Genomic DNA, 27850 nt, shown 5'->3' with positions numbered 1-27850 from the left:
AAGGGATATAATTACTGGAGAAAAGAAGCCACACGAGCACAAACATGGACATGTGTCATACACTTTGCAGACAAGCAGCTGTTCCAACAGCTGGCAAGGTTTAAAGGTTTGACGCACAAGTGCCCCTTCTCTTCTTTCAGTCAGTACAGTCATGCTTAAGGCAAAAATAAATCCTAAAATAGTATTGATCTTGGTGGGGAAGTTGCATCTGTGGACGCTATTTGATTACTCACACAGTGTGAATCCCAAGTGGTCCCACCTGCCAACTAATAGTTGATAACAGATCAAATATTTCTACTTCTGGGAACTGCAATTATTTTCCACCAATGAGGAATTCCCAGTAAGCGCGGGTCATAAGCCCGCGTTGATTAAGTCCCTGCCCTTTGTACACACAGCCCGTCGCTACTACCGATTGGATGGTTTAGTGAGGTCCTCAGATGGGCCCCGCCGGGGCCGGCAGCGGTGGCGCGCCGAGAAGACGATCAAACTATCTAGACTACTTTTACTTTCTAGAGGAAATAAAAGTCGTAACAAGGTTTCCGTAAGTCAGGGGTGCCCATTACGTCGATCTTGGTTGAGTGAACGCTGGCGCGTTTTGGCTGCCGCTGCTCAACCCGTATTGTTTTGTGTTTTTTGTTATTGTAAAGTGTCCTTGGGTGTCTTGAAAGGCGCTTATAAATAAAATCTATTATTATTATTATTATTATTATTATTAATAGCAGAGCAAGAATTTGTACTTATGAAGTTTACTGGTTGCTTTGTTCACACTGATTTATTTGCCCCTTGAAACAAAGGCCCCTGGAGGCAGTCGACTACCGGGCCACCCGTGAGTGGGCCAAATTATTTAAAATGATCCTGAAAAATTAAATAAATTAATACTGTGATGTACATTGGTCCTTATTTTATAGGCCATTTTTGTCAAGCATCTGGTTTGGAACTGTGTGGTATTAGTGGTCCCCCTGTAGTGTTGATGGAAAATCATCACAAGTCAGTTGAAGCAGCTGAAATGACTCAATGTGGTGCGTTAGCCTTACTCCAGCCTCCGTTGTGTGCAAGAGGAAAGGCGCTTAAAGGGGAACCAAACACTTCTTCTTCTTCTTCTTTTTTTTAACAATATGTTCTATGCAGCTGAATATTGTGTTTGTGGAATATGAATTCGGCAGCAAAACCCACTGCTTGTATCCATCTGAAGAGGCGGCCATTTTGCCATAGTTGACTGAAAATGTTACTCAGAGCTCAGATAACGAACAATCATACGTCATCTGTTTTCTGAGTTTGTTCATGTGACATTCACAAGCTGAGCCGTGATTGGTCATTACTTGAGCAACAGTAATGTCATTTTCAGTCAACAAGTGTCAAGATGGCCGCCCCGTGAGATCCACAAAAAGTGATTAATTTGGTGACTGAATTTATCCATCAATTCATTGAACTGGTTGCCAGCCAATCGCAGGGCCCACGAAGATGAACACCCACTCACACTCACAATCGCACCTAGGGACAATTTAGAGCAGGCATGTCCAGCTCCAGACCTGGAGGGCCACTGTCCTGCCTGTTTTCCAGCTCTCCCGGCCCCAACACACTTGATTCAGGTGATCAGATCATCAGCCAGCTCTGAATCAGCATTGGAACGATCCTGATTATTTGAATCAGGTGTGTTGCAGCCGGGAGAGCTGGAAAACAGGCAGGACGGCGGCCCTTGAAGAGCGACTTTGGACACCCCTGATTTAGAGTATTCCATTAACCTACCATGCACATTTTTCGAATGTGAGAGGAAACAGGAGTACTCAGAGAAAACCCACACAGGCATGGGGAGAACATGCAAACTCCACACAGGAAGTCCGGAGCCAAAATCCAACCCTGCACCTCTGCACTGTGGGGCCGACGTGCTAACCAGTCGACTACCGGGCCGCCTGGAGTCAAGACAAGTTGCCACCAAATTTCTAGTCAAATCATAAAATTTTGCTCAATCACAACATACATGTTAAGAGTGATAAAATGCATTTCGCCACTTGCTGTTGACTCAAAATGACACGTGCACATGTGTGTGCATGTGAGTGCGTGCGTGCGTGCCTGGCTCTAAATACAAACATGAAGGGTCCATGTCGAAAGGACACGTACAGTATTACACATACAGTATTACTTTGTACGAAGATTTTAGTCACGATAAACACTGTGTGTTTGTTTTTGAGGCTTCAGATCCAGAGTTCTGACACTCATCTGTACTCAGCTGGCCCACTGGTATCTCTTTGCTCTTGAATCCATTTTCACACGGAGCCCGGTTTGGTTTCTCTTTCTCCAGGGCTTTCTCCAACTCAGTGTAGTAGTCCAGGGCCTTTCGTACTGGGTCTATGAGGTGTTGCTGCAGGATTTACATGAAAAATATGCCACCACAATAATGGTGATTCCCCAAGACCAATTGGTTAGGATTGGTACATTTTCAGTGTCATATTTTATTGAAACGTTATTACCTCCAGACAGGGAAAGAGGTTGGCCAGCTCTCTAAAGAGCGGCAAAAGCACAAATCTGATGAACCCAGTTTGAGATGAAGGTTTGGTTATCTTGTCTCGGTCCATGAAAGGGGTGACAGGAAGACCCTCTAACTTCTCAGCATCACTCTGCGGACAACACAGAATCAATTAAACTTTAATTGTAAATGTAGGTTTCATAATAACATGTTTGTCATGCCAGACAAGTTTAATATTTGGCCCCAATATGCAGGACAAGTCAGTCACCTGGTTGTAGAACTCCTGTAAAAGGCAATCCAGCCAGGGCTCTGCCACTTCCATGGGGCGGGCTTCATTCGAGATGTCACTCACTTTGATCAGAATCATCATGAGCTGCATACATAAGGGACAAAGAAAGATTCTAGAGTACAGAACTGTAATCCTTTGTTTATCGCAGGGTTAAGTTCCAAAAAGAGCCTGTGATAAGTGAAATCCGTGAAGTAGCCATCTTTATTTTTTACAATTATTACGTATACAATACTGCATTGAATGAAACCAAAGATTAAGCCTTTTTCCCTGAAAAAAAATATACAGTATATATATATATATATATATATATATATACACACACACACACACACACACAGTATATATATGTTTTATTTTAAACAACTTCTTAGAAACACTGTGTGAAACACTTCGGCGACATTGTGGGTTTTGTCATGGGGAAAATTTGGCAAGTACAGACAGCGATGAGGTGTGGAGACTGTTGACATTCGTCTCCAGTCCCTTAGACAATCAGGATGCAGAACACAGTGCATTGTTTTAAAAAATCTGCAAAAAAAACAAATCCGTGAAAGAGTAAAGCCGTGAAAGATGAACCGTGTTATAGCGAGGAGTTAATGTATTGTCGACAGTACTGTGCATCAGCGGTCAGGGTTGGCAAGTGAGCCACTGCCGGTCCCTGCTGGCTATTCTGTGCATGTGAAAAGGAGTGTTGGAACCTTGCAATTACTGTACATACATTAAACTTTGTACCATTTTGGTTCCATGGTCTGTGCTTTATCTTGATTTCCTTTTCAATAATTATATATTATATCATCATTTAAATAGTTGAACTTGTTTGGCAAGAAGTGAAGAGAGGCATTGAACGTAGAGCCGTGACCATGGACCTATGAATGACCAACTTCGGCAGTTGGCGCATGCACTCATAACAAGAGACGTTGCCGTTTGTCTTTCTATCACCAATAAACTTGTTTTTACCATAAATATACTGCACACTCTGACGTTAAACAGTCTGTGGAATATAGTTAGTATATATGTCTGTGACATATTTAATCTTTGTCGGCCAGAAAAACGATTCAAAGTGCACGGTGGAGCCCAGAAAGTAACGAGTTGCTGCCGCCATGTGGCAGTGCTGCACTCCATTGGCTCAGTGCATCGAATGGTGGAAGGGAACTCCGGTTCCTCGAGAGAGATATCTGCCTGTTTTAGATCCCTCCCTACTCCAACACACCTGATTCAGATAATCAGATCACCAACCGGCTCTGTTGCTCGTGGGAGAGCTGGAAAACATGCAGGACAGCGGCCCTTGACACAAGTTTGGACACCCCTGCTGTAAATTGTGCCAAGGTGTGAGTGTAAGCGCGGATGGATGGATTGATGGATAGATGTTTTGAGCCAAAACAATTGAAAAAGCTTCAAAAGGTACGTCCAATATTTTGTTAGGCCAAAAAAAAAAAGACAGCACTTGCTTGGCCTCATGGTCAAAACAGTCTTTTGAAAACCACCACTGTCAGAGCATTTCTTTCTTCTTCTGAACCGCTTGATCCTCACTAGGGCCGCGGGGGGTGCTGGAGCCTATTGTCTCCAGGCAGTAGGCGGGGGACACCCTGAATCGGTTGCCAGCCAATCGCAGGGCACACAGAGACGAACAACCATCCACGCTCACACTCACACGTAGGGACAATTTAGAGCATCCAATCAGCCTGCCATGCATGTTTTTGGAATGTGGGAGGAAACCGGAGCACCCGGAGAAATCCCACGCAGGCCCGGGGAGAACATGCAAACTCCACACAGGGAGGCCGGGGCTGGAATCGAACCCGGTACCTCTGCACTGTGAAGACGTGCTAACCACTGGACCACCGGGCCGCCCACTGTCAGAGCATAGATCATTAACTGCAGTGGTTCTCGATTATTTTCTGTCATGCCCCCCCAAAGAAGAGGAAAACACCCTTCCCCCCCGCACGACTATAAATAGTATAATTTGTCTATAAAATTGTTTCAATACACCTTTGCACAACACTGTATCCTTATGAACGTATAAGAGAATAAAAAAAGAAAGAAATATGGACCAACTTACAACAAAGAATAGCTTTAGTAACTGGAACAGAAAAGATTTAAAGTGCATCTGAAATTCAAAAATAACATTAAATCCTTAATTTAACAAATATTTTTGACTGACCATGTAAAACCATACGATACTGAAAAATAAAATTACATAAAATCAATAACTAATAATGCATTCAAACTGATCACCAACCTTATCTCAGAGCACAATATTAAAAAAAACTTTAACCAGCAAAACAAAAATATATCAAAGAAATTGTGCTTTTTTTTTTTTTTTTTTTCAAATCAAAGATGATGTCTGGATTAATGGCTACAATGAGCACGTTTTCCAATGCATAGCTTTTCGAAGCGAGGTTTGAAGCAGGACACAGCAACTCTCGGCTCCTACTCAATGTGTAGCCGGGACCTGTATTTCAGTTTACTGAAGTAGCAGTCACAAAGCGGCATGATTGTTGGCAATATTTGGCACGTTTTCGCTGGAAAAAAACTCAAGCAGCTTATCAGCGTGATTGGGGTATAATGTCTTTAAGTGACGTCCACTACCAATTTCTGTAGGCACAGCAAGCACATCGATCTTCCTTCGTCTGCCACCGGAGTCACGTTGAAGCCAAGCGCTCCATACGCCTCGGCATATTTCCTCCCTGAGAATGCTCCCTGCGCAAACTCTGTCAATGAGAACACCACTGCTCCCTAACATAGTGGAGGTGCAACTGCACGTTATTTTTGGACAGTAAAAAAAGAAAAAAGCATGTTCCCCGAGGTCAAACGCGCCCCCCTTGACGGAGCCTCGCGCCCCCCCAGGCGCCACAAGTAAAAACAACCCTTCCATATCATTAGATTAAGGCAGAGTGATTGAGAAAACAGTGGAGTATACAACTTGAGTACATAATTGTCTTCATGCTGAGTACTACAAGAATTCTTATCTCCTGCCGTAGTTGCAATGTCAGTGAAGTGTCAGTTGAAAAGATGTTACGTGACCCTAACCCTAAACTGTTTAGAAGGCAGACCCAACACGGGCCAGAATTTACATTTCAACAGGTAAACTCAGTAAAAATAGAATAGGTAAAAATTCTCATCTAATATGATCACTGAAGGACTGCCTAATTCAGGTGACTCTGACCTTGATCACTACTGTTGTAATTCCTAAAGGAGCCTAGCCGACCACTGAGTTTAGTTGTTAGTGACTGAAGGCCATGATTGATTTACAATCTGTTAGATGACCTATTTCCCTGTTACGTAACTGCAAAAGGCTATTATCGCTTGAGCTTTCTGTTGCTTAAGATTAATGGCTAACATGCTCTTTTGATTGTGAAATGGGGCGGTCAACACAGCCAGACATTCACTTAAACTCATTTCAAACTTCACACACTTCACACTTGAACTTTAAACCCAATGAGAGAGATTTGTACCCAATCTGTTCCATTTGAAGTAGTTGCTCCCATCTGCAGTTTTGATATCTTCTCTGGAGAACAGTTTATGACATTCACTCTCCTTATCCTCCTCAGTAACAGGTTCTGCTGACTTAATTTAGATTTATGTTTTAATTTTTCTAGCCAATCAAAAAAAACAAAAAAAAAAGACAAATATTTGAAGTGCAGTATATCTGGCAGCGTAGCCCCAAATAGAAGTTTTGGTCATCGTTTCAGTTCAGGTCATCAGAAGTCACTCTTGTTCTACCACCTGGAAATACCCTGGGGCCTCGTAAACAAGCATTCCAAATTGGTCAAAGCGCCCATTCCAAATGTGACGGATGTCACAAAAAAAAAAAGAAAAAAGGAAAACTATCTCAGAAGAGGCAGTGAGTATGTAATATTTCCCAGTAATTGTGGAATTATAATGCAGTTATAAAACAGGGAGAAACAAAACGGAATAAAAAGCATAATTTTGAATTCCTGATCATTTGGATGTCTGCGTGACTACTGTCTGCTTTCAAAATACTGTGGTTTACCACGATGAAACACACCCAAAATCTCGTCTGTTTTAAATTTATTATTGTAATTTTTTTGCTTATAAAGGGTTTGGGCAGATGAAACAACCTCAGTGAATGCAACGCACATTGTAGCCACTTCAAACATGGTGTTGATTGAGCCACTCAGGAGCCTTTTGATATGTGAGCCCTCTGCAGGCGTATTGATATTGAGATGAGAACAGAATGAGAGACCACAAAGCGTCCATTCTAAATGTGACGGATGTCAGTAATGTGACTCTGTAAAGTTCTTCTAGATAAGCCTTTCAAGCATGAACATGGTTGTGAGCTGTAACATCACTCCACAACGTGTCCTCCATTTTCAAGTCCACCATTTTCAGCATTCGGATAGAAATGATAACTGTCATTTTCAAAAACACTCAATTTGATTTCAAAGGTTGAGGTTCCAAAATGCCATTGGTAGGGTTTGACTGACAGTCGACATATCACCTGTTTTATGTCCTTTACGTTTACGGCTATGCTGTCTAAACGGCTCCTAAAACAAATTCTAGGGGAGATACCAGAAGCAAAATCTGGAGAGAAAAAAACACTCATCAAAATGCGATTTCGTAGTTTGTAGAGGGATTCAAATAAAGTCATCAGAGTACAAAAAAAGTGGCATGTCTTACCACATCTCTGTGATCCTTGTTGTCAAAGTCAAACGTAGACAGAATGGACTTGAACTTGTTGAGGATCTCATTGTGCCTTGTCATGTCAGTGGCCAGAATGCACCTGCAGTTGAAAAAAAAAAGATGCTGTTGTGTAACCATTCTGGACAGAGCTTGGTGATGTTCATGCAAAGAATATAAAAATGGTCTCACTTAATAATGCCTTCCCTTATCCGTTTGTACTGGTCTAGAGACAGATTTCTGAAGATGTTGCTCTCTGTCTAGACAAAACAAAGCCCTTATTTAATCGCTGCTGCTTTACCACTCCCTTTATTTTACCTCCTGGTGAACATGTTGCATTTCTAAATGTTTCATGGCTTTGTTGAAAAGTTGTACCTTCTCCAGTATATCAAAAGCGACAGCGCAGTGGTGATTCTCCAAGGGAGAGATGTCATTGTAGCGTAGAGCAAGTTCCGTCCGAGCATTGATCTGGAATATGGATACATACCATGCGTTTTCTCAATTGCAAGTGAGAATGGATTGCAGAAAATGAATGTATGTTAGTTAATATGTATTTATAAAGCACTTCTTACAAAGACTCATGACGTGCTATATGCGCTGTAAAGACTGAATCCAAGATGAGCATTTCTGGTGGTGCTATTTCATGTATAGTTCATGGAGTTCGGGCGGTCGACCGTGAATGTATTGCAGGGAGGTGCGAATGACGCATTTGCTGCAGTGCGTTGCAAGGCGGCATGCCAAAAACCCACACATTTGCCCATTCGCTCAAGTTTTGTCACAAATCGTCTTGCAGCCCATCACCTTCACCCTTACATGTGGTTTTTGAGGTCTGTAGTCACCTGGAACTGTTTAACAAGGTCACATGCAGCAACATAAGCATGGTGAAATTAAAACAGTGTCGGACAGGGTCGTCCAACGCTGGTCCTCGAGGGTCCTTATCCAGTATGTTTTCGATGTCTCCCTCCTCTAACACATCTGATTCAAATGATCAGCTCATCATCAATCTCTGAGAGGCCTGATAACAATCCTGATCAATTGAATGTCAAACGTACTGGATGGGGGCCCTCGAGGACCGGGGTTGGATACCCCTGATGTGGGACAATATCATTATGGTCTGCTCGGACCGCGCTAAAAAGGAGTAGGCTTGGACAATGAGGAGCGAGGAAGTTGGCGCATCTGATGAGTGTATTTGACTTGTTTCCAGCAGTTCACGGTCCACCAAGATAGCATTTAGCAGCTAAAGTAACACAACCACTGGCCACCCGATTCAGTAGCGATATTCAAACGTTTTTTTTCTTCTGCAGGAAGTGAAGGAGACATCCCTCCTCTTCCCGGCTCGAAGCAACCGGTGTGGAGTTCCCCCGCAATCAAACACATGCAAAGACACGCAGGGTGATGCGATATTTCATGTTTGGTCTGAATGTAGCATTACATAGTTTAAATGCACATTTTACAGTCAATAAAAGAAACAGAGGACATGCATTCCGACAAGGATACTGTAATGTTGATGACTTTCAGGAGATGTTTTTGTTGTTGTCATGGATTTGTTGTTGCTACCTGATATGCATTGTTATAGCCAGTGTGGTCAAGATCATGGCAAACTGCACAGGTCAGCATGATGAGCAGGTCAATGCTGTCCATCTTACTTCTCAGGTCAGTCAACCAGATTAAACCATACATCTGTGCAAGAGAGGACACATTTGTTTTGCTTTTCTTCTGTCACGATCTCTCGCTTTCTGCCTGTGCGCACGTGTGCGACCCACTCACCATCTGGGTGACACAGAAGCAATGCTTGAAGTTGTGGAAGGGGATGTTGTTGTATCTGCGGTACACTTCAAACAGGAACTCTTGTAATACTTCAGGTTCAATATTGTAGGTCGTGAGAAAATCTAAGTCTGTGTACATGACTTGCAGAAGGACCATTATCTCCGCATCCTCCCATTGCCTGCACTCACAAAAAAAAAAAGGAAAACTATCTCAGAAGAGGCAGTGAGCATGTAATATTTCCCAGTAATTGTGGAATTATAATGCAATTATAATACAAGGAGGAACAAAACAGAATAAAAAGCATAATTTTGAATTCCTGATCATTTGGATGTCTGCGTGACTACTGTCTGCTTTTAAAATACTGTGGGTTACCACGATGAAACACACCCAAAATCTCGTCTTTTTTAAATTTATTATTATGATTTTTTGCTTATAAAGAGTTTGGGCAGATGAAACAACCTCAGTGAATGCAACGCACATTGTAGCCACTTCAAACATGGTGTTGATTGAGCCACTCAGGAGCCTTTTGATATGTGAGCCCTCTGCAGGCGTATTGATATTGAGATGAGAACAGAATGAGAGACCACTTCTTTTTCAGAAACACAGAGAGGCTGACAGACAGCGCATCCGGAAAGAACTAACAGCACTTCACTTTTTCCACATCTTGTTATGTTTACCAGCTTATTAAACCTTAAATAACAACCCAATATGATTTTTTTGGGGTGCAATTATTTTCAATTTATATAAAAAATTGCGCATATTGTTTATCAGTCTTCACAGCCATTGCTCAGTGTTTTGTTATTGCATTTCTGTCTGTAATTAAAAGTATTTTTAATTATGATGTCACAAGCTTGACACACGTATCATTGGATAGTTTCACCGATTCCTCTTTGCAGCACTTCTCAACTGCCATCAGGTTGGATAGGGAGCGTCAGTTCACAGCCATTTTCAGATCCCTCAAGAGATGTTTGATCGGATTCAAGACTGGGTTCTGGCTGAGCCACTCAAGGACATTCACAGACGTGTCCTGAAGCCACTCCTTCATTGTCTTGGCTGTGTGCATTGGGTTGTTGTTCTTATTGGAAGGTAAACCTTTACTTTTTGTATCTACCTTATTTTCTGTCAAATTATTACTGTATATATGTTTTATGTTCAATAAACAAACAAACAAACAAACAAATCCTGAGCACTCTGGAGCAGGCTTTCAACCAGGATGTCCCTGTTCATTACTGCATTCATCTTTTCCTCAATCTGACGAGTAATCTTCTAGTTCCTACCGCTGAAAAACATCCCCATAGGATGATGCAGCTGCCACAATGCTTCAATGTAGGGATACATACATCCTTAGTTATATCGTGCTTCACAACAGCTGCAGCTGTAACAAAACATTTAACATAAAATAACAAAAATAATCGTAGGATTGGTCAGGTGAGGAGTGGGTGCCTGATTTCCGGCAAACATTCACACAAAATAGTTCAGTCTTTAGGGGTGTTCACACGGCACACATTTGCTCCGGCGCTGCACCGATGTATTTTGTTGCGATATATTTTGCACCGCAGCAAATTGTGTGGAGCGTTCACACGTACAAAGCCGCTGAGCGTGTCGGCACCGGCACAGGGTCGGTGCAGCCCCACTTGCGTTCACACGGCAGTTTCTGCAGTGGAGCAAAACGACAGAAAACAAATGAGCTGTCGTGTTGGTTCTTCTTAAAACGTATACACAACTCAAAGACTACTGGACAGGCACGTCCTTCTCCTTCTCGGTCTCCGTGCCTTCTGCTCGAGAGTGACCGCCCCCGAAAACGTAAATCAACGATGACTTCAATGACACTCAGAAAAGCAAACACGTAATGCGCCAAACAGAAAATCAAGAGAGGAAATCACAAAATAAATTATATGGGGGGTGGGGGGTTGTGAACACAACAAACTACACAAACAACTCTGAGACAGTCCAGTCTCCTACAAAAGGAAAGATGTTACCAGCCAAGTCTTGTGTCGTTACTAAACAAACACATGACGGAAGTCCGACAGAGCACGAAAGCAACGCATTCTCGCCGTACGTACTCTTCACAAGCATTTGCTCTGGAGCAAATTTAACCCAGTTGCGTTCACACGTGCAAATTTACATCGGTGCTGCTTCGCAAACGAGCATTTGCTCCGGAGCAAATTTTTAAACCACCTCCCTGAGGTGGATCAAATTTGGTCCGGTGTAAGCTCTTTTCTGGGGCTACGCCGGAGCTAATTTGCACGTGTGAACGCTCTACTGGGGCAGCCCCGGTGTAGCACCGGACCAAATCTTGCTGTGTGAACACCCCTTTTGTCTCATCAGACCAAATAATTTTCTTTCTCATGGGTTATGTTATTATTATAATAATAATAATCATACATTTTATTTGTAAGCGCCTTTCAAGACACCCAAGGACACTTTACAATAACAAAAAACACAAAACAATACGGGTTGAGCAGCGGCAGCCAAACGCACCAGCGTTCACTCAACCCGGAAGTCAGAAAGAAACCACAAGGGGGAGAAAAAAACCACGGCTCGAACAAGGATAATTTGAGTTAGGCAAAAAAACTCCTGCACAAGCATATGACAGTTACAACAAGTCACAAGACATAAACAATGAAGACGGTGAAACAAGGGAGTGTATGAAGGAGGGGGTGATGGTGGGGGACTAGCTTCCGTGCATACTTTCATCAGGGGAAGGTCGAGATAGCAGATGTTGTTTTGCTAGCAGGCTGCCCAAGAATTTAAGACAGCCTTGAGTCCGTGGCTTATGTCTCTTTAGTGGTGTCGATCAGCCAAATCTGTGATTTCAGTCAATATTTGAGCACGGATTCCAGTTTCTCCAAGTTCTTGACCATCTTGCAGAGACGCTCCAAAACCGCAACAGTTTGTGGTTGAGCACAGTCTGAGTCTGAGTGTTGGACATCCGCGTTATGCCATCCTTAGACCGACAGCCTCTTCACTTCCAATAGAGCCGCTCCCGTCGGTTGAATTTTGCGATAGATCAAGAAACTGCTAACACCAAACAGTAGCATACCTGTTATCGGAAGGCCGATAATGTAGATGTCATCCACATCCTCAACGGACAGTGTTGACAGGCACACCATTCTCCGCTTGAGAAATAACTTCAAGATGGTGCCGTGAGAGTGGCTGCCTTTACAGCAGCTCCTATACTTTTTGTTCTTCTACTTTCTTCCTTTCATAACTTTGCTGCTGTAAATTGGGAATTTCTCTATTGTGAGACGAATAAAGGTTTTCTTATTATTATTCTTATTAAGAACCCTTCAGGTGCCTTTTGGAAAACTCCGGGGGGCTGCCGTTTACTATGGCCTGGCTTCTGTCTGGCAACTCTGCAGTACAGGCAGGTGAGTGCTGCAGAGATGTTTGCCCTTCTGGAAAGTTCTCTCCTCTCCACAGAGGACTGCTGCAGCTCTGACACAGTGACCAACAGTTTCTTGCCGATATCCCAAACTAAAGCCCTTCTGCCCAGATTGATCAATTTTAATGGGCGGGCAGCTGTAGGAAGAGTCCTGGTGGTTTGTAACGCTTTCCATTGATGGATGAAGGAGGCCACTGTGCTCATTGGTGTCATGATTTGGTTTGGGACCAACAGTTGGCACTGCAGGGCTCCCCTTGCAGTTGCACACCTGTTGGTCATTATGTAATTATTAGTTGTATAAAAGGACTCCTGCCCGAACACTCAGGGTCGGGTCAGTGTTGCTTTTTGCTGCTGTCATGTTGATTTGTGGCTGTTGGTATGCTACTGTCATGTTTGTTTCAGTCATGTTTTGGTCATGTTTTTGTTATTGAGAGTTTTTAGTTTCTGCCATGGTTTTTTTTTTGTTACTTTGGATTCGTTTTGTTGTCATGACTTTGTTTTGGATTTAGTTTTCTGTGTTTTATCAATACACTTCTTCAAATACACCCTGCTCCTCCCTCCTGCCTGCTTTTTGGGGTCCACCACCACCTTGCTACGTGACAGAATGACCCAACCACCTGGACCCCGCAGGTACGAAGGACTGGTCCCGATTCCACCATGTGCCTGGCGGAGCGCGTCTGCGGCCAAGACCCTTTTCCCTTTCAGGCAGCGCTGGTGATGCGGCTGTCCTGTTTTCGTCTCGTCAAGCCACGTCTATGGTGGGCCGAGCCCCTTCCGCGTCCACTTTGAGCCGAGGCTCGTCACGTGTCTGTTCGAGCGGATTCACGTCCATGACGAGCCATTCCACGTCCACGCCCACGTCAGGCCGAGCCCCTGTTCACGTCCGGCTGTCCTATGGCCCCCGCTACGTCGAACTCCGTCCACGTCAGGCCAGCCCAGCCAAAGGGTTGCCGTCGCTTCTTGTTCTTGTTCCTGTTCCTTGGCGAGGCGAAGGTCGCCGTCTCTTTTGTTCCTGTTCTCCAGCGAGGCAAGGGTTGCCGTCGCTTCTTGTTCCTGTTCTTCGGCGAGGCAAAGGTCGCCGTCACTTTTAGTTCCTGTTCCCCGGCGAGGCAAGCCTTTGGACAACTTTGGGACATCTGGGATCTGTCCCTTGAGGGAGGGGTTCTGTCATGATTTGGTTTGGGACCAACAGGTGGCACTGTAGGGCTCCCCCTGCAGTTGCACACCTGTTGGTCATTATGTAATTATTAGTTGTATAAAAGGACTCCTGCCCGAGCACTCAGGGTCGGGTCAGTGTTGCTTTTTGCTGCTGTCATGTTTATTTGTGGCTGTTGGTATGCTACTGTCATGTTTGTTTCAGTCATGTTTTTGTTATTGAGAGTTTTTAGTTTCTGCCATGGTTTTTGTTTGTTACTTTGGTTTCATGACTTTGTTTTGGATTTAGTTTTCTGTGTTTTATCAATACACTTCTTCACATACACCCTGCTCCTCCCTCCTGCCTGCTTTTTGGGGTCCACCACCACCTTGCTACGTGACAAGTGGAACCTTCAAAGCAGCAGAAACTATTCTGTACCCGTCCCCTTATTCGTGTCTCAAGACAATCCTATCTTGGAGGTCCATGGACAATTCTTTTGACTCCATGTGCAGTTTGTGCTCTGACGACTGTGGGACCTTATATAGACAGGTGTGTGTCTTTCCAAATCATGTCCAATTAACTCCGTTTAGCACAGGTACATTCCAATTTAACTGTAGGAACCTCTCAAGGATGATCAGTGGAAATATGAGCCAGACTGAGATGGTTTGGACATGTCCAGAGGACAGAGAGTGAATATATCGAGAGGATACTGAGTTTTGAACTGCCAGGCAGGAGGCCGAGAGGAAGAGGAGGCTTATGGGTGTAGTGAAAGAGGACAGTGACAGAAGAGGATGCACAAAACAAGGTTAGATGGAGGCAACTGATTCGCTGCGGTGACCCCTGAAGGGAAAAGCCAAAAGGAAAAGAAGTCATTATGGAGTTTTGTGTGTAAAATTTTCAAGAGGAAAAAATAATTCATTCCATTTTTCAGTGAGGCTGTGGCATAAAAAATGTAGGTGCTGTGAACACTTTCCAGATGCACGATAATCATTAGCAAACTGTCTACCTCAGTGTTCATACACTTGGCTAAAGGTGCCAAATCCAGACCTACCAGTTGTCAAATGTTGGCGTCTTCAAGTACTGCCTCACTTCTTCCGTTACCTCCAGAGAGCTATGAGGGTGATATACGATAATAATAAGAAATGAAGACATTTGTTCATGCAAATATAGGTACTGTGTGTGAAGTATTTATACGGTTGCACATGCCTCATTTGAAGGAACTTTTCACGCACATGCTCACATTCCTCTTTTGTTTTATGCAATGTTCTCTTGTGGTAGAATGGAGAGGGCTTGTGCGCTGCCTCTGACAAGTCCTTGAATAACCCAAGCCAGCTAAGATGCTCCACACTCTAAAATTAATTGGTTAAAGACTGACGTTAGCTCGATAGTGCATGCTTCTTAAAGTACAGTACTGAAATGTAATAAAATATACACTACCGGTACTCAAAAAAAGTTTGGGATATTTGGCTTTGAGGTGAAATTTATGGAAAATGTAAACAGTTATTGCTACACTGATATACCGTGCCGATGACCGAATGCCAGAGCGTGCATACGTTGTTGGAGATCAGCAGCATTCCACATCGCAAACAAAAACTAGAGAACAATTCTGCTTACCCATCTCCGCGTAAAGACTTGGGCAGACACTACGGGCTATTTCAAATGTGTTCACGATGCCGTTTCTTGACTAATGCGCGAATTATTTATGTCTTGTGACCTGTTGTAACTGTCATATGCTTGTGCAGGAGTTTTTTGCCTCACTCAAATTATCCTCAAATGAGGGTAGTTCGAGCGTGGGGGTTTTTTTTTCTCCCCCTCTGCCTCCCTTGTTTCTTTCTGACTTTCGGGTTGAGTGAACGCTGGCGCGTTTTGGCTGCCGCTGCTCAACCAGTATTGTTTTGTGTTTTTTGTTATTGTAAAGTGTCCTTGGGTGTCTTGAAAGGCGCTTATAAATAAAATCTATTATTATTATTATTATTATATCACGAAAATAAGAAATAGGGCATTCAAGTAGAAGGATGCACCGGTGATTTTGTCAGCTCAAACAATTAATTGAACCAAAAGTTAACAACAATGGTGGGTACAAAACAACAACACAATTCAACGTCTCAATAACTCGTCATGTGCCCTTGAGCCTCAATTACAGCTTGACAACGACATCTCATGCTGTTCACAAGTCGATTTATCGTCTGCTGAGACATGGTATCCCACTCTTCAGCCATCAGGTCATTGAGGTTCTGGGGTGCAGAGATCCGAGCCTCTCCACGGCAACTCAGCTGATCCCACAGGTTTTCAATAGGATTCCGGTCTGGAGAAAGTGGAGGCCATTCCATTTGAGGTAGACCAGTCTACAACAGACATTCCCTGATGATGCGACCTCGATGAGCTGCAGCTTTGTCATCCATGAAGATGAAATTAGGCCCGTGTGGTTCATGTAGGGACCCACTCACTGGATTAATGATGTTATACAGGTAGTATGGGCTTGTCAATGTGTAGGGCAGTTCTGTACTGAATGGACACACCTGCCACACTGTAACACCGCCACCACCAAAAGCTCATCCGGTGACAACAGTGGCTGATGCTGTGCACTCTCCTTGCATCATTGGCAGGCACCATTATTGCTCTCAGAGAACAGCACTGAGACCCACTGGCCCCTCATCCAGCGTTAATGTGCTGAGTGGCATTCATCATCCGTTTTCTTAGGGCGTTGGTCACAATGTAGCGTTCATCACAATGCAATGTGGCCAAAGGATGTCCACTTCCACATCTTTCTGTGACTCTTCCAGTCCCTCTGTAACTACGCTGCAACCTGCTGATGACACTGTGTAATACTCAAAGCTCAGTGGACACTTCTGTCTGACACTTCCTGTTTGAAGCATGACAATGGCGAGGTACTGTTGATCCATTGTTTGGTGTCGTCTTCGTCTCATGATGTCAAAATGTGAACAGCATGATGAGGATGACTGTTTAAACTCAAGCTCTAATTGAAGCAGGACACTTATTTGTCAATCAAGGATCAAACGCCCGTTGTGAATTTTGCCATTAAACTCCTCGTTAGAGAACAGCAACTTGTGCAAAAGGTACTGGAACATTTAAGATGTGCATTCAAAAGCTGAGAGAAGGTCACATTAAGTTGATCTGTAAAGGTTTGAATGCATTTGAGGCTCGTCCTGAAATTTCACCTGAAAACCAAATATCCTTAACTTTTTGTGAGTAGAGTAGTTGTCCTCAGAATAGGAAATATAATTGTTCACCTCCAGTTTCTCCCGGAATGAATCCACCTGTTTCTTCATCTCATAGATGACTGCAGGTGTAGTTCCTGCTTCATCGAGGATTTTCTTTTCCAGGCCTTTGAGTCTGACGGAACAACATAATTGCCTTTACACATTCAACTCCTTTGTACAATGATGGAATAAAGGCTAGGAAATGTCCCGGTACGTTTAGCTTGCTGTCATTTAGCGTTCACTGATTTCATATGCTGCACTTGAAACGTGTTCTTTGAGGTTTGAGGTCTTATACCTTTTCTCCATAGATGAGAGATCAAATCCCAATGCACCAGCAAGCTCCACATCTTATTTGCACCACAAAAACAAACATAAATGTCATGTCAAATGTTTTGAAGGCAACCTACACATGCTACTTGTATTATTATTATTTTTTTTTTTTTGCCAAGGAAAAGCTACCTAATGGCTCACTGTTGCAGCCAGAAGCCACCACCTCCAGTTTGTAGCAAGTGTTAGGCTTGTTCGGCTCCAGGTTGGGTGAGATGTTGATGATGTTGCCTTTAGGATTGTAAAGCTTTAAGATGTCATGTGGACCGGCTTCAGCTGCGGATCGGAACAGATCTGGAAAGATTGCTTCTGTTTTTGCCGTTTCTTAAGATTCAATGCTCTTCATTGACTCAAGGCAAGTGAACTTTGCTTGGCTGTTTGTGAAATTTCACTATCAAAGTCAGTGCCACCCGAGACCTCAGGGAACTGTTCCCTGAAGATTGAGAACGGAAGCCTTCTGGGTTCAAGGTGAAACAGCGCCATTCAGTTGCCTCATTTCAACCTTTGCAGATATCATGACTTGTGTGACCGAGAATCTATCCAGACATTCAATGTTGCATTTCTTGATTGAACATTTCACGCGCAAATGCTGTAAAATGTTTGATTGCACACGAAATACTCAACAGTTGTACACACGCCTAGGCTTTCAGCTTATACCACTCTTATTGCGTAATACTGTATTGACAAGTCGCATTCAAAATAGGGTGGTTGGTAGGGGTCTTTTTATTCGTCATCGGTTCAGACCCTTTTGACCTTCCACAACACTCAGAACAAAACACACCAATAACGTTTGTAGGACAGGGAAGTGACCATGCCGACGGAAGAGCTGTCAGTGGCAGCTGCATGTCGTTGGAAAGTCGGAAGACCTCCAATGCCCCTGTGCTATTCTTTCCATGACCAAACCATTGTGCGATCTGTGTGCATTAGGTCTCACTTTGCTTTCACATTACCAGTTAAACATTGTGTATTTTTACCACTATCACAATCAAAATCAGAAAACCTTTCAATTCAGAAACTCCAAACTCATTACTGGTGAATTCAGACAAACACATTACACAATGAAAATAGGCAGTAAATGCTCTGCTCTTACCTTTGACATCCTGGGCAGGACAATTCACCGGGAACTCAGCTTGCTCTGGTCTCCCATTAACTGTAAAGTAAATAATTTTTGTTGCCATTGCATTTATTTCAAGCAGCTTACGTTGCTGTGTGAACTGTAAGTCTGCTTCACCTCATTATGCTACTTTAACAGGCACTCCACCTCCCTTTTTTATTCTTCCCACCCCTTCTGTGGCCCGCCTTCTGTTCTCCACTGGACGGTATTTCTTAATGACACAAAACTAAAACAATCAAACAATAGACTTTTTTTCCCCCCCATTATGGTCAAGATTACCATAAAAAACACCTCCCAAAACATTTTCATGAAGATTTTTATGAAGAGATACCAGAAACAAACAAACAAAAAAACTTCAAATGAAATGGCTTTGAATGATGTGTCAACATATAAATTCCATTAAACAACTCTTTTTATTCTTCGTATCCATCAATCTTATTTACATAGCGCCAGATAATCTTCCTTGTCACAGAGACGTGACATCTGATTTGGGGGGAAAAAGGCTGACTACACCCCAGACTGGTCATCAGTTAATTGCAGTGCACACAGAAATAGACAGCAGCACATTTATGTTGACACAAACAAACACAGAGGAGCAATTGAAACCATATGGCCTGCACAGAAGTCAGAACAGCGAACCACTGCACTATTCATGATTTCTTCTTAGCAAAGGTCAATTAACTGCACCAAGATAATTATTGTGTCCTTGCTGGCTGCCATGACAGATACATGGCGATAAATGATGTAACAAATACATTATTTCGTGTTGGGTGCTATTTACATCACTCACACAGACGTGGAGTCCAACCAACACTCAAATGTAATTCTCGTTGTTCCTATCAAGTCATCCGGGAGTCGTCGTGGTGAACAAACAAAAGGTGGACCAAAGCCAGTCCTTCTCAAATACGCATGCTTTTTTGGCCGTACTAGAAAAAGTGAAATTGCACATGCACTATAGTAGGTGGTGCTGACTTTAATTTTTTTTTAAACTTCAGACAAATTGATCTCTGTTACAGACTAAAATGTTAATTAAGTTATCCTCTTTTGATTTATATTTCATTTGTTATTATTGTCATTATTTTAAAGGATATAATGTTAGACAGAGGTGTACGAATAACAAAGACAAAGTGGAGCATGCAAAATGTTTTCTTCTTCCAGTGATTGGGGTGGGGAATCTGAATCAGTATGTAAAACACACAAGGAATTTACCTTCCCAGTTACAATCCGTCAAGAGAAACAAACAAACAAAGACCAACAGAAGGAGACAGAACGGGAAGCCTGGTGGTTTGCTTTTACCACAAGACCCCGAGATCTTAGCTGTGAAAGCAAAACAATAGGGGAGAGGAGGGAAAAAAACAACAGACTCTAAGCATTCTCCTGAAAATAACTGAGAAGAACTGACCTAAGTGCAATGAAGCAGGTAAGAAAGGCATGAGCACAACGTTTTTATTGCAAAAAAATAAAATAAAAATGGCAACAGTAAAGGTAACAGAATAAATAAAAACAAAAATGAGACTAAACTAAATCAAGTCAAAACTTTATGATTAAACATGGCTGGTGCGGCAAAATGAACCTTTCCCACTTACAAAAACAAATCTCCTCTAGTCTCACTCCTTACCGACGGGGGCGCTGCACGTTCTTTCATACACCTCTTTGTTCACATTTAACTCGTGATTTGTTGTCATTTTTGTTGCCACATGGTAAACCGGATAGGGAGTGCAACGTGGTATCAGTAGAAGTACGAGGTTATTTTTCTTATTCGACAATTCATGCCACCCAATAATAACTAGCCGACATGACTGAAAGTAAAGGAGAAGCTAGCTCTCAGCCTGGGAAACAGCTTCTGTCGTTGAATCCTGAGGAAGAAAGAGAGTTTAAAAAGAAGGTAAAGGAGGTGAAGAAATCCAACAAGGTGGGTTGAGTTTATGACAAACCGTACCAATATTTCAAATACATAGCATGTCATGTACTGGGGACGACTGAGTAAAGTAATACAAGGGCTTCTGCGGCATACATTAAGATACTACTATTTTGCCATTTTGACGTGTACCTATAAATGTGCGTGCGAGCGAAAGAGAAAAAAACCCCATACGATTTAAAAAAAAATCTGTTTTGTTTTAAACAATTGCCTATTGGAGGTAAAGTGTTCTGGGTCGAATGTGTGAATTGACTGTGTTTCCGTTTGTATATGTTGAAATGTCCAAGTTTGGATAAAAAAAAAATCCCCAACGCTATTGTATTATGAAGCCATATGCTGGACCCAAACACTTCTGTTCTATTTTACAGGGGAACCGTTTGACACCTGGGGTGATTTATGTTGGTCATTTGCCTCTTGGACTCTTTGAGCCACAGCTCAAAGCCTACTTTAAACAGTTTGGGACAGTTTCACGGCTACGGCTATCAAGGAGTAAAAAGGTAAACATCTCATGTATGGAATCTTTTTAGATTTGTGAGGCAATGTAAGGCTTAATGGTGTACTGTCATACTCTCCTCCTAGCCTAGCTGAATTCAGAGAAAGTCCAAATCATGTTTTATTTTAGTTGTATTCAATTCAATTCAATAAAAGATTTGGGTAGGTCAGAGGAAGTTCCTGTTGAAATTGATAAAGTCAAGTCCAAGTACAACTCTACTAAATATCGCCTTATTGTCTGTACAGTGTTCTTGGGTGGTATGAAAGGCACTTTCAAATAAAAGGTATTATTATTATTTATTGTCAAATGCGCTGTATGTGCAACATACAGCACAGATGACTCTGTGCTGTATGTTGCACATTTCTTCCCTCTCAAGCAGACAAGACAACAAGAGGAGCCACTGCGGGTGCCCGCGCCGCCATCAAAAGAACAGTTAACATAAAACGACAAAATAATACAACACAACACATAAGACACAGACAGTTGTGCAATCGTAACCACTTTTCCTGCATACACTGTTGTTTGTAAGAGGAGCGAATCAAAGTGTCCTTTTCACCAGTGGATCAAAGATGTCATGCTGAAAATGTGCACACGTCTGCTACAACCAAGGTTGAAAGCAACAAGAAGCTGTAGCGTCCATTAACGAAAAAGAGATTGGCTCTCATCTCCTGTCCCATGTAAATCCGCCTCAATTCCAAGCCGCACTCCCAGTTTCACATACGCATCGGCGCGCTATGCTGATACGCCTTTTTGTCATTGCCGGCTCCTCAAGCCATGCATACATCCAGCCGCAGACTGTCCAACAGCACCGACCTTTCCGCTGAACAAATTTCTCAATGTATACAAGTGGCCCAGTCTGAAAATGATCTCAGATGTAACAGTGATCTAAGGTCAGATACCTGAGCCTAAATTATTTTGTAGCGCATTAAGCTAATCACTTGCACATAAAAGTGTCCTGTGATAAAACACATGCACTAACAAACCAAAAGAAATGATTGTGTCACTTTATTGATAAAATTCTAATATGCCATTGTGTAACTGTTGATCTAATATACAACTGTTTTCAGACAGGAGGAAGCAAAGGCTACGCATTTGTGGAGTATACCTGTGACGAAGTAGCCAAGATTGTAGCTGAGACCATGAACAATTACCTGATGGGAGAAAGACTCATTAAATGTGAGTGTAGTGTGTGTGCACCTGCAAATATCACCAATTAGCCTGTCACTTGGTACAGAGCAGCCGGTTAGTGATGTGGACTGGAATGAACTGAACTTGAGAAAGCAAACAATTCTAAGTGTGATAGAAATGAGAGATTACATTTAGGAAGAACAAACGTGACGGCTGTCTTGACTTGTCTTCCTGACTGCAGGCTGGCCCGAGTGTTTTCCATTTATTTATTTATTTTTTAACTGCCATCACATACTGTTGCCACCAACATCAACACAACAGCATCCTAAAGTGATGTTCAGTTGCTAACTGATGACACACAAAAAAAAGCCAGTTAATTACGCTGCCGTTAAGAATTGTATAATACGGCGCTAGTCCTCTGCAGTTTTGGCTTGCTGCTACCTGCAAGTGACTATTTTTCAAAGGCTGATTAATAAGTGAAAATGACTGCATTCTTCCCTATGATGCTGATAGCCTGACACAGTTGGAATTCCTTCTGATCCACTTTTAACAAACCAGGCTTACCTCAAATGCTGTGTTTTGGATGGCCTAAGGGCAACTGTGGTTCAGACATCACTTCGTACCATAACCCAAAATCTCACCAACTAAAAAATTGTGTGCTCCTGTCACATTTTAAATATGAGGAAATGTGTTTTGATAATTGTCTCGAAAAAGAAAATCAAATGGTTCTTCAATGAGTAAAATGTCTTATTTTTTCATGTGTATTCATAATTGTTCTTTAACCAAGCAAAAGTGTATTTTATCTAAATCATTATTCAATGGGGTACTACAATATTAAAATATTGATTAGGTACATCTTTATTTGAGGTACCTGCATCATTCAAGGACTCGTTTCTCCCCTAGTTGCCGAAATGCCCCCATTCATACGACTAACATGATCCAGGAGGGTTTCTCGCCTCCTCTGTGAGGCATGACTACCGCTACGCTTTACTGTCATGAATGCACAATGTGCATTGAACATTCTACCTTCACGTGAACGCGCGTGAAGGAATTTCTTTTTCACAAACCAACCCGCTCACAATGTATTATCCGAACCCCGTGGCGCATGATCCATATGAATCTGTTGTTTACTTTTTAGTCAGACCAATTTTGTTGTGGTAAGCTTATTGGTAACATGCACCAAATATTATTTTTAATCTACTTCTCATCCTTTTTTGTTTGTTTTTTGTTTTTTTTAAAGGTCATGTAGTTCCACCAGAAAAATGCCATGACAAGCTGTTTGTTGGCTCCGAGAGGACCTTTACAAAATCCTCTAAGCCAGCTGTCGCCCGCTACAATCAGGAGCGCACAAGTGAGCAAGTGGCCAAAATGACTGAAAAGCTCCTGCACAAAGAGAGGAACCTCCGCAAGAGGCTTGCAGCACAAGGCATTGACTATGACTTCCCCGGATTTGTAAGTGCTTCCATACAGTTGTGGTCTATCATTTGTGGAAGGAAAATAATACAACAACACCAACAATACTTTTTCATGTTTTGATGCACTGTGTTCTACTGCTTCATCATGTGGGTGCCAGAATGAGAGGACTGTATTTTTCAGGCTGTTAAGTCCCCCTGGAACGGGGGTCGGCAACACGCGGCTCCAGATCCGCATGCGGCTCTTTAGCGACATCTAGTGGCTCCCTGGAGCTTGATTAAAAAATGTTTGAAAATGGAAAAAGATTTTGATAGTAGGCTAATGTAGCTCAAATAGATATAAGGGGTGTTCACACGCCACACATTTTTGCTCCGGCGCTGCACCGATGTATTTTGTTGCGATATATTTTACACCGCAGCAAAGCGGAGCGTTCACACGTACAAAGCCGCTGAGCGTGTCAGCACCGGCACAGCGTCGGTGCAGCCCCACTTGGGTTCACACGGCAGTTTCTGCAGCGGAGCAAAACGACAGAAAACAAATGAGCTGTCGTGTTGGTTCTTTTTAAAACGTATACACAACTCAAGCGACTACTGGACAGGTACGTCCTTCTCCTTCTCGGTCTCCGTGACTTCTGCTCGAGAGTGACCGCCCCCGAAAACGTAAATCAACGATGACTTCAATGACACTCAGAAAAGCAAACACGTAATGCGCCAAACAGAAAATCAAGAGAGGAAATCACAAAATAAATTATATGGGGGGCGGGGGGTTGCGAACACACAACAAAGGAACAAACTACACAAACAACTCTGAGACAGTCCAGTCTCCTACAAAAGGAAAGTTGTTACCAGCCAAGTCTTGTGTCGTTATTAAACAAACACATTACCCAGTTGCGTTCACACGTGCAAATTTACATCGGTGCTGCTTCGCAAACGAGCATTTGCTCTGGAGCAAATTTTTAAACCACCTCCCTGAGGTGGATCAAATTTGATCCGGTGTAAGATGTTTTCCGGGGCTACACCGGAGCTAATTTGCACGTGTGAACGCTCGACTGGGGCAGCCCTGGCGTAGCACCGGACCAAATCTTGCCCTGTGAACACCCCTATAGATACATGTTGCTGCTCCGAAAAAGGAGAGCTGTGGTGTCGGTTTTTTAAAAAAGAGGCGTTCAAACACAGCCTCAGAAAAACGGAAATTAATGATTACTTCATTGACTCTAAGAAAAGTGAAAATAATGCACCAAAACAAAAAATCAAGTGAGGAAATTACAAAATAAATTCTATGGGGGCGTTTGTGAACACACAACAAAGGAATGAATAACAAACAATTCTGAGACAGTCCAGCCTCCTACATATATACAGCATGTGTTTCCTTCATTATAAGTTTTGTAGAAGGCTTTTATTTTTTTGCGGCTCCAGACATATTTGTTTTTTGTTTTTTTGTCCTATACGGCTCTTTCAACATTTTGGGTTGCCGACCTCTGCCCTAGAGTATATTTGGTGCCGGAGCCTACTGCGTCATAGCATAACTTACAAAGGAACCAATTTAAGCAGGAGCTGCTGATTGCTTTATGACATAGGCTGCGTTCAGAAATTAACGTGAGCGAAGTGTGCTTTGCCTCCCCGAACACACACACACACTCTGAGTCGTGTTAGGGCATTAAGATTAAGATTAGGATATCTTTTATTTGTCCCGCAATGGGGAAATTACAGTCAGAATTCAGAAAGGAAAACACTGGGTAGGGAGAGGGAAAAAAAACCACACGCTCGAACTATCCTCTTCTGAGGATATTAGAGTAAGTTTCTGATTGCACCCTGTGTTGATGGAAGCTAACACGTTCCAGTTTAAATTCGAAACTTCAACTTCTAACTAGGGAATAGTTTTTGTTTTTAGCTTCAAATAGCTTACCTGGACTAAAATTCCATCTCGCAATAAGGCTAAAGGTAAAATCCTGTTTGTTTTTTGCACCTTTTGGTTCTGTAACTACTTATTGAGGTGTAAGGAAGCCACATGCTAAACTAGCGATATGTCTCGCATTAATTGCCATGACTACTACTTTTGCTTCCATTTCTTCTACTTGCCTTTGACAGCTGGCAAATTTTGGTGCATTACTACCACTGGCGGTAATCACCTATTTGCCAACTACTAAAAAGAAAGTCAATCAGATTTGGGAATGGGGATTTGGGTACCAGTCTGAGCTGTAATTTGAGTACAAGTCACATTACTTAGCAAGAAAAAAGTAAAGTGTGACTTATAGTACGAAAAATATGGCCATGCTCAATTTATTTTAATGCCAAAGTATCAAAGTATTTTGAGGACTGAACAGTACTTATTTTCTAATTGTACAATCTTACGGTCTTTCAACTATTAAGGGATGTGCGTGTGTTTTCATAACTGCAGTATCATAAAGCTGTGGAGACATTTTCACCCTATGTTTTTGTTTTATAGTCAACCCATGTACCCCAGAAGAAGAAGGCTGATTCCTTGAATGAGTCTGCGGCTAGCGATGTAGGAGACACAACAATATGTCCTTTCAACTGTTAGTGTGGCACAGACTGAAAATGACCTCAGATGTGTGTTTGTGGTCTGGGGTCAGATAACTGTGCCTAAAGTAAGGTGGTGCATTAAGCTTATTGTGTTTGTGTCATGGTGACAAATGTGATAAAACTTGTGCACCAACATGTAGCGACCATGACGACTTAGCTGAAAAACCAACTTTAAATTAATCAGCTTTTCTTTAGTACCTCAATGACCAAACTGCATCTCTTCCCCTTTAGGACACCACACCAATGTGCACCCCTTCTTTCCTGGACAGAAGGAAGTCCATGGTCAATGATAATGATGATGAGATTGTCATCAAGATGCCGTCTGTAGACCAGGATAATGAGTGCTCCTCGGAGGAGGAGGAGGAGGAGGAAGAAGAAGAGGAGGTGAAGGAGAATGGCGATTCTGAGTGAGGAACCCTGCAGAGCTGTGGAGGTGGCTATACAGAGGATCTTGTTTTCTTGTGGACTTCTTTCACTGGGTTTCAGAGCTCAGAGACTTTTAATGTACGGTGGATGGTGTTCATGTGTGAATATCATTAATTCGAAAATTGCATCACTCTTATTAAAAAAAAAAGATAATTTCCTAATTGTTCTGAATTATGTTTGCAAAAAATGAGCGAGGTATGTCTGATAAGATCATGTTGCAGTTCACCTACGAAGTTCCAGTAAGTGGGGTTTGGACACAACCGCCTGTATAAAATGTTTCAAATAAATGTTATTGTGGTTTTTAATCATGTTGCACAACACTTGGTGACTGAAACATTTCTCAATTATCTGATATCATTTTGATAGACCTAGATGTGTACATAAGACAAATATTCCTCAGCCCCAGTGGATTTGTGATGTCTTGTGTGTCTTGATGCATCCGGGACAATGTTTACTAAGATGTTTGTGTGTTCCCTACAATATTAATCCCAAATACCAGCCATGAGCCTCGCCGCACTTACCTGATGCCAGTTTTGCTGCATTGGTATAAGCTGGGGGTCGGCAACACGTGGCTCCAGAGCTCTTTGGCGACATCTAGTGGCTCCCTGGAGCTTTATAAAAAATGTTTGAAAATGGAAAAATATTTTGATAGTAGGCTAATGTAGCTCAAATAGATATAGATACATGTTGCAGCTCCGAAAAAGGAGAGCTGTGGTGTTGTTTTTTTTTAAAACATACACTTTATTTATGCTTTTAACAGTCTCGACAAACACAGACACGTCTGCGTCCGACTCCGTGCCTTGTCTCTTCTCGTTCGACTTGAGATGCGTTCAAACACAGCCTCAGAAAAACGGAAATTAATGATTACTTCATTGACACTAAAAAAGTGAAAATAATGCACCAAAACAAAAAATCAAGTGAGGAAATTACAAAATAAATTCTATGGGGGCGTTTGTGAACACACAACAAAGGAATGAATAACAAACAATTCTGAGACAGTCCAGCCTCCTACATACATAGAGCATGTGTTTCCTTCATTATAAGTTTTGTAGAAGGCTTTTATTTTTTTGCGGCTCCATACATATTTTTTTTTTTTTTTTTTTGTCCCATATGGCTCTTTCAACATTTTGGGTTGCCGACCCCTGGTATAAGCGGTTCGGATTATGGGTGGATAGATTCATTATTTTCTTCAAAGAATTACAGTGACACACCTAGGGACAATTCAGTGTGTTCTGCCATGCATGTTTTTGGAACGTGGGAGGAAACCGGAGCACCAGGAGAAAACCCACGCAGACCCGGGGAGAACATGCAAACTCCACACAGGGAGGCCGGAGCTGGAATTGAACCTGGTACCTCTGCACTGTGAAGTCGACGTGCTAACCACTGGGCCGCCCTTTTTTCAAACATATTCATTAAAAAAAAGGTTTTCATATACATGGAGTACAGTACTGTATATGTTGCCCTATGTGACTCGCTGTTGTTTTGCAGATTCTCGCGGACCGTTTGCGGACTTAAAAACCCCCCAAACAATTATATGTTTATTGGTCGCTACTTCGCGGATTTCCGTTTACCGCGGGTCGTATTGGTCCCCA

General features: G+C 42.5%; 2 protein-coding genes and 2 non-coding genes across 4 annotated transcripts; 3 read left to right on the top strand and 1 right to left on the bottom strand.

The window, feature by feature from the left end:
• Window positions 1-384: 384 nt before the first annotated feature.
• On the bottom strand, window positions 385-18420 carry LOC147197827 (high affinity cGMP-specific 3',5'-cyclic phosphodiesterase 9A). Its single transcript, XM_086124531.1, has 14 exons — window positions 18314-18420; window positions 17356-17517; window positions 17192-17243; window positions 16927-17029; window positions 14882-15024; window positions 14727-14786; window positions 9156-9333; window positions 8946-9068; window positions 7764-7856; window positions 7581-7648; window positions 7389-7491; window positions 2733-2837; window positions 2469-2615; window positions 385-2359 (listed from the first exon to the last, which is right to left on the bottom strand). Exons 1-14 carry the CDS (start codon window positions 18399-18401, stop codon window positions 2159-2161), a joined length of 1626 nt encoding a protein of 541 aa, XP_085980657.1. The 5' UTR covers window positions 18402-18420; the 3' UTR covers window positions 385-2158.
• A 1619-nt stretch (window positions 18421-20039) lies between these two features.
• nifk (nucleolar protein interacting with the FHA domain of MKI67) lies at window positions 20040-26563 on the top strand. Its single transcript, XM_086122941.1, has 6 exons — window positions 20040-20249; window positions 20624-20752; window positions 21816-21924; window positions 23117-23328; window positions 25735-25794; window positions 26064-26563. Exons 1-6 carry the CDS (start codon window positions 20133-20135, stop codon window positions 26241-26243), a joined length of 807 nt encoding a protein of 268 aa, XP_085979067.1. The 5' UTR covers window positions 20040-20132; the 3' UTR covers window positions 26244-26563.
• LOC147197826 (small nucleolar RNA ACA64) lies at window positions 21600-21731 on the top strand. The gene has a single exon (XR_015102387.1). It is a non-coding gene; the product is annotated as a small nucleolar RNA ACA64 (small nucleolar RNA).
• LOC147197825 (small nucleolar RNA ACA64) lies at window positions 25837-25970 on the top strand. The gene has a single exon (XR_015102385.1). It is a non-coding gene; the product is annotated as a small nucleolar RNA ACA64 (small nucleolar RNA).
• Window positions 26564-27850: the final 1287 nt, after the last annotated feature.

The sequence above is a fragment of the Hippocampus guttulatus genome, chromosome 11 (genome assembly GCF_054856545.1).
Source record: "Hippocampus guttulatus isolate MCC_2025c chromosome 11, RoL_Hgut_1.0, whole genome shotgun sequence".
Classification (NCBI taxonomy): Eukaryota; Metazoa; Chordata; class Actinopteri; order Syngnathiformes; family Syngnathidae; genus Hippocampus; species Hippocampus guttulatus.
Note: the sequence above shows the minus strand (reverse complement) of the source record. Positions and strands in the feature narration are given on the sequence as shown.